This window comes from Penaeus monodon, chromosome 39 (genome assembly GCF_015228065.2).
Source record: "Penaeus monodon isolate SGIC_2016 chromosome 39, NSTDA_Pmon_1, whole genome shotgun sequence".
Taxonomy (NCBI): domain Eukaryota; kingdom Metazoa; phylum Arthropoda; class Malacostraca; order Decapoda; family Penaeidae; genus Penaeus; species Penaeus monodon.
This window is the reverse complement of record NC_051424.1, coordinates 18576333-18583832: the sequence shown is the minus strand read 5'-3', so window position 1 is coordinate 18583832 and position 7500 is coordinate 18576333. Positions and strand designations below refer to the sequence as shown.

The following is a 7500-nucleotide window of genomic DNA, read 5'->3' as shown; positions in this document are numbered from 1 at the left end:
AATTTCTTATATGTATTCCTACACTCTCCCTTAACCTAAAAAAATGGTTACATTAGGACAATAAAAAGGGAGAAAAAGAATATTTGTTAAGCTTAATGTTGAATCAGTTGTATGGATAATACTATTTTTTCTGGAAAAAAAAAAAAAAAACTATTGCACATCATAATTATTCTCAACTGATTGGTGTATTACTGACAACAGTAAAACTTCTTAGTCAGTAGTTTAATAAACCCAGCATATCTTCAGGATATGAAATCATTATTCACATACAAACAGCTTTTTTTCCATGGGAAAAACAGGCAGAATGTTAAAGCACCTTATAGGGTTTACAGCAGGAAATTACAGATCAATTCACAGAATAATATTCATCTCTTTAACATCACCATCTTTATATGCAATCACAGTAATTTAGCCACAACCTTTTTCATTATGATTATGCTCAATTCATTTGTTCTGTTTAGATGTACAGAGAAATTTGCATAAAAAACATCTAATGATGTATTATCATTGAAGATTTGAACTCAATTTACTGTTTTCTAAGCTCAAAGAAATGAGACTGCACTAGGCCTTGGAACAGGACCAGAAATCACCAAGCTACTTTTCCAAATATTACAAAAAAGTTTAGAAAATATTAAAGAGAACAACTGAGAAGTGCAGACAAAGTTAATATAGAGCCTCCATGTTAACTTATTTAACAATTCACTAATTACAATAAACTGCAATAAATGGAAAGCACTACTGAGAATAAGAATACATATAGCTCATCTACTGAAGTCACATTGGACTTCAAATACTGCAAAGTCACTATGAGTTCTTCTAATTACAGCAGGCAAAAAGAAAAGCTAAAACAAGGTTTTGTTTTTTATGATATGCAAGTAAAGGCTTGATGCAGACAGAAATAAGGCACATACTTCAAGGCCTCGGCTAGTGCACAAAACTTCATCTGAATAAAAAAACTTTCTTGTAAGAAAGGAATAAAGGTCTTTTGAAATCTCTGTGATGAATATGATTAAGTGAAAATTACTCCTTTGTGTATATTTGAACAAGAGCTAACAAATCACACTGGCACAAGCACCATCATTGTACATTACACAGAAAACAATTAAATTTCAAAAATTAAAAATTAATAATTAATATAATCCTGCCACAAATGGACTGTGCACCTTTGAACTCATGTAAAAGTTTTCCCTAATATTCAAATGAAAGGTGCTTTATTCTTTTAATATACTACCTAGGGTTCATGAGCAACAAATCTGTAAAGAGTTGCAACAGCTTAGAAACTTTGAAAAGCAATCATTGTACCTGGTTAATGAGCAGTAGAAAAGCAAATACTAATTTCTTGATATGTCACTAGAAAATCACTATATGAATGTTTTCCTTTGCCATTAACCCAATGATGCTGGGTAAGTACAATATCTACTGTTGTTTTCTTTTGTGAGCTTTGTTTGCACATAGTTGGCTCCACAAGTGTTCAGCCACCAAGGAGCTAATTAATAACTTTATGTGTCCTTAGCTAATTTCCCCTTTCCTTGAGTTTTCAGGATAATTTTTTTTTCTACTATTAATATGGGTATTGTTATTAGTGTTGTTGACATTGTGATTATTATAATGCTATTAACAGTAATAATAACAATAAAAAATAAAGAATTAAAAAAAAAAAAAAAAAAATGAAGGAAAACAGGAAATAGGTGAGCTAGGTAGGACTTAGTAGCTGACTCCATTTTAGTTAAGCACTTTGGAAACCATCTATGTGTAAAGACAGTCACTAAACAAAAAGACACAGTGGACATGGCATGTATTCTTGCCATCCCGTCAACACTGGGTTAAGGCATCCTTAAACTTATCATTGTAACTTTGCAGTTCCAAGGAATTATGAAAAATCTCCAGCCCGTTTTGGTTTTCTGCCCTATATAGACTTACTTATTTTATTCTCATGTTTTTCTTGAGGCACTAAAAAGTCACAGAATAAAATGTCACTAGAGGTAGTCTATGTTCTGGTAATATGGACTAATTTTTAGCAAATGATGCTCCAATAAGTTAGGGACCCAAGCTTAATTCATTACTGCCATAGTTTCACTGCAGTAACAGTAAAGCCATATTGTAGAAAAGAAAGAAAGAAAGAAAAAAAATATATATATAAAGAAAAGTAACAAAATGAATCACACAGGGGATTAAACTCAGAAGTAGTAGATGTGAAAAAGGGAGTGTAAATTGTACAAGGGAGACCAAACCACACGTGAAAAAGTGTGCTAAGGTCATCTCCTTCACAAAAATTACATTTGTGTTGGTTGCAATTCTAGCTCCTACTGCATTTCATTAACAAGTGGAACATTTCACTCAACCAAGAAGAGTTTCATGAGCACCATAGAATCCTGAAGTCACTCTCAAATCATACTTCTGTTCAAATGAAAAAGCAAATAAATCCTTTAATGTGAGTTCATTCTTTATCAAAGAATGGATCTGGTGATATGTTTCTATTGCCATTATAGTTGCAGGAGAAATCTTAAGTTACGACAAACTTCTTGTAGGACAAGAGTATGTGGTGATAACTCAAATGTTCCTGATTAAAGCATCTACTGTCAAATCCACTTCCTTTGACTATAATACATCTTTGATGACAATACAGGAACAGAAATCAGTCTTACCTACATTTCTATTATCAAAAAATTAGATTTACTACAATTTAGAAGTTAACAATATTGTCAAAAGGCCAACATTATGAGTATGATAAATCAAATATTTCAAAGTATTAAATCAATGCTTACCATGTACTATTAAATAGGAACTAATTATATATTATCATTTCATATTAAGGAACATTCTTTTATCAACTGATAAATATAAACTAAAAATTTCAATAATTTTCAATCATAAAAAGCCTTAGTTTATAATAACTAAAGAAAAAAAGAAAGAAAGAAAGAAAAAAATCTTTTGGTTTATGCAACTTCTAGCATATTTACAAAAAATATTCAGCCCTACTTAATCAAAGTTACAACTTGTATCTCATACAGTACATCATATTTAAGATCCAGCATTCAAAATACAAGAAAAATCCTTAATCTAATCAACTTTAAAAGTGTAGCTACACCCAGTGTATCATACTACAATCATTTAAATAAATATCTAAAGGCAGTTATAGAAATTCTGTATAAAAGGCACTTAATGTACATATTGTGCATGTAATCTCTTAAATATTTGTTCATTTATATGCATGTCTATTATTCTTCAAGGTTACAAGATACATTGCTCTCTATCTTACAAATATCTTCCGTTGCTTACAGAACATTAAAGACAACCTCTCATAGTGAAATAGAAAAATAAGAAACATATCATTCATAAAATATAAGAAAGATATAAAGAAAAATAATTAGAGTTAACTAAATGTACAGTTTCAGTTTTTGAAGCATTTACTTGCATTTATAAATGCAATGCAAAGAGATGCTCTTTCCTGGATGGGTTAGGAGAATGTATCTATTCAGTGAACACAACTTAGGTAGAAGAGATGCAAACAAAAGAAGAATATAAAGAAGACTGAGAAGGAGGGGAAGGGAAATCTCAATAAAAAATACCACAATATCCCCTGTAACACTCAAAAATAAAATGCAATGGAGTTCAATACATCCAGTCTTGACATTATAGCTAAGTTACCAAACATTAATTGATAAGATGTGAATTCTTCTTCCGGTACAAGAAGCACTGCGCAAGCACCGCTATGTCAATGCAGATCTGCAGGCAACCACAGACAAAGAACTGCATGGGAGCTTCTCGGAACCAGAAGTACAACGTCTTGAATGTGTCTCCAAAGAACCACATGTACACCATCTGACGGCTGTTTGGAAAGAGAGAGAGAGAGAGGGAACTTTACTCAACATAACTGGGAAATATATTCTGACTTTGGTTGGTGTTTATGATACCAGTTATAAAAAAGGAGAGATTTGCTCACAGACATGTGGTAGTGTGGCATGTTGTTAGTAAGAGAGATCAGGATAATATATGTAAGGATTTATTACAGTAAGAGTTTGACCATAGTAAGGACAGCTCTTTAAAGAACTAAAGATATTAGGTGCTATAAATGTGACAAGATTATAAAAAAGTAAAGATGATGCTGCTGAAATGAAAAAAGAAAGACAGAAAGAACGATAATATACTGAAAAGCAGATGAAAAAGAGAAAAAGAGGAAACAAGGAAGAGAAAACACAGAGTCAGAAAAGATAAAAGAAATAATAAAGAGGAGCAAGCATGGTAATAAAAAATGAAGGTAGCAAAACAATGCTTACCCCTTACTGGAATGTATATATATATATATATATATATATATATATATATTATATATATATATATATATATATATATATATATATATATATATATATAAAATCTTTATCATATATACATATCCACATACGTATTTATATGAATATATAAGAACAAACAAACAAATAAATAAATAAATGAATAAACACACACACACAGCAAGTATGTGTGTGTGATTTGTGAGTTGTGTGTATTTGTGAGTGTTGTACTTACATGTATATATGTATATATATATGTATGTATGTATGTATTATTATGTGTTATATATATATCTTATATTATTTATATATATATATATATATATATATAAAATATATATAGTTATATATATATATATGTATATGTTTTCCCCCCTGGGTTTAACCCTCCAAAAAAAAAAATTTTAAAATGCAATGGAAAAAATTTTTTTCAAAAAAAACAAAATTTCCTTTTTTTTTCTTGGAAAAAAAATTTATTGGGGGGGGGGCAAAAATTTAAAAAACCCAAAAACTTTAAAATTTGAAAAAAGTTTTGGGTTTTGGAATTTTCTTCCTTCCGGGGAAAAAAGGGGAAAAAAAAAGGGGCAAGCAAAAAGTTTGAAAAAAAAGGGGGACGCAGGAAAAAAAAAAAGGGCAAAAATGTTCCCTTTCGGAAGATTAAAATTTAAAAATTTTAAAATAAAATTAATTAATTTTAAAAAAAAAAAATTTATAAAAAATTTAAAAAAATTCATTTTGTTTTTTATATGAAATTAAAAAAACCAAACAAAAAATTTAAATAAATTTGAAAAAAAACAAAAATATGTTGTTTATTGGTGAGTGTTACTTACATTTTAAAAATTAAAGATTATATATGTAGATGTAAAAAATTGTGTAAAAAAATAAAATAAAAAAAATAATATATATAAAATAAAAAAAAAAGTAAAAAAAAATGAAAATGAAATTAGAAAATTAAAAAAAAAGGGGTTTAGATGTATTAGGGAGTATATTATTAAAAATTTAAAATATATATATATATAAAATTTTGATATAATATATTATTATATAAATATATATATTTTTTTATAATATTTTATATAAAAATTTATATATATAATATATTTTTATAATGTATAAAAAAAAAAAAAAAATTAAAAAAAAAATTTTGGGTTTTTGTATTAAAAGAAAGGGAAATTATGAGAAGTATTATAATTATATTATATACAAAAAATATATATATAGAATTATTATAAAAATATAGTTATATTTTTTTAAAATATATTTTATAATAATAAGAAAAAAAAATAAAAAAAAAAAAAAAAAAAAAAATAAATTATATAATAGATATTATATTTATAAAATTATATAATATAATATAATATATTAATAAATATATTTATATATATATATATATATATTTATATATATATTAATATATTATATATAAAAACCAAAACCTTTTTAAAAGTTTTAATTATTTAATTCAATGCAAAAAATATTTATATATATATATATATATATTTATATAATAAATATAATTATATATAATATATATATATATTATTCATACTACAAAACCTTAACCCCCACCCATGAACCACACAGGATTTAAAATTTATGTTATTTTTTTTTTTTTTTTTTTTTTTTTTTTTTTGTTGGGTTTTTTTTTGGGGGTTTTTTTTTTTTGGTTTTTTTTTTTTTTTTTTTTTGTGTTAAAAATTTTTTTTTAAAATACCCAAAATGAACCGTTATAAATATAAATGAATATATATAATAAATATATAAAAATAATAATAAAATTTTATATAATATAAAAAATACAAAAATTTTTATATAAATATTTAATAATATATATATATAATTTTAAAATTAATTTTTTAAAAATTTTATTTATATTTTTTTTTTTTTTTTTTTTTTTTTTTTTTATATTTTATTTTTTTTTTTTTTATTTTGGGGGGTTTGTTTTTTTGGGGGGGGGGTTGTGGGGGGTTTTTGGGAAATTTGTTTTTTAAAGGATTTTTCTAAAATTTGGGAAGGGTAAAAAAATTTAAAAAAAATAATATAATATACTAATTATATAAAATTTTTAATATATATTTTTATATATAATAAAATATATTATATAAATTTTAAAATTTAAATTATATTATATATTTTAAAAAAATTTTATATATATAAAATTTTTTATATATATTAAAATAAAGATAGAAAATATATATATTAAAATATTATATATATATATATATTATAATAATAAATATATTAAATTAAAATATAATTATAATTAAAATAAATAAAAATAGATTTTAAACATAATATTAAAAGCTAAATAAAATTGAAATTTATGGAAATATAAATTTATCATAATTTTTTGAAAATTATAAAAATTAAAATTTTATATAATATTATATTTTAATATAATATATGAAAATATTATATATATAATATATTTATATCTAAAAATAATATATATATTATATTATTAAAAATTTACCATTTAATATGAATATATTAAATTATATATTTCATATATATCAATAAAAATATCATATATAATTATTCCATTTTATATACATATTTTATAAAATATATATAAATTAATATAAAATATCAATATTTATATAATAAAAGGATATAGATATTCATTTAATAATATAATTATATATTAAATATTTTATATAATTTTAAAATTTTATATATATATATATATATATATATATATTATAAAAAAGGGAACCCCTTTAAGGGCGTTTTCATCTCCCCCTTCCTCCAACAAAAAACCCCGGGGCGAGTTTTAAAAAAGGCCCAAAATGGCCCTTCTAATCCTGGACGGTTTTCCCGGGGTCCCCAAAAGATATTTTTTAAGGGGTTTTTGGGGGCCGGGGGTCGTCACAGGGAGCGAGATGGAATAATGAGTGGGCCATCGGTTATTTGAATTTTCCGGGTCCCTGCCCAGTCTAACGGGTAACTGTTTGTTGGACCTGGTTTCCGCCACTTTCCCCATAATCCCAAAAACCGTTAAAAAAAAGGCATCAAGGGAGACCCCAAGAAGGGGAAAATTAGCTCCAGGGGTTCCTTCCTTTAAACGAAACTGGCCATCACAAGGTTGAGAACATGCAGGCCCTTGCCCTCTGAAAGGCCCCCGAAACATCGTCCCCAAATGTTTGTATCGAGTTCTGGCTTCTGTTAATTACTGAATTCCCCTTTGAAAACCCCGAGAATAAAAAAC

General features: G+C 25.5%; 1 protein-coding gene across 2 annotated transcripts in view; it reads right to left on the bottom strand.

Annotated features, from left to right (window-relative positions):
* Positions 1 to 207: 207 nt before the first annotated feature.
* LOC119597391 (solute carrier family 66 member 2-like) overlaps positions 208 to 7500 on the bottom strand; it is a 25945-nt gene continuing 18652 nt past the window's right edge. For both annotated transcript variants that reach the window (XM_037946957.1, XM_037946958.1), the window contains one exon: positions 208 to 3829. In XM_037946957.1, the coding sequence (XP_037802885.1) occupies positions 3655 to 3829 (175 nt within the window). In that variant the 3' untranslated portion in view covers positions 208 to 3654. The remainder of the gene's footprint in view (positions 3830 to 7500) is intronic.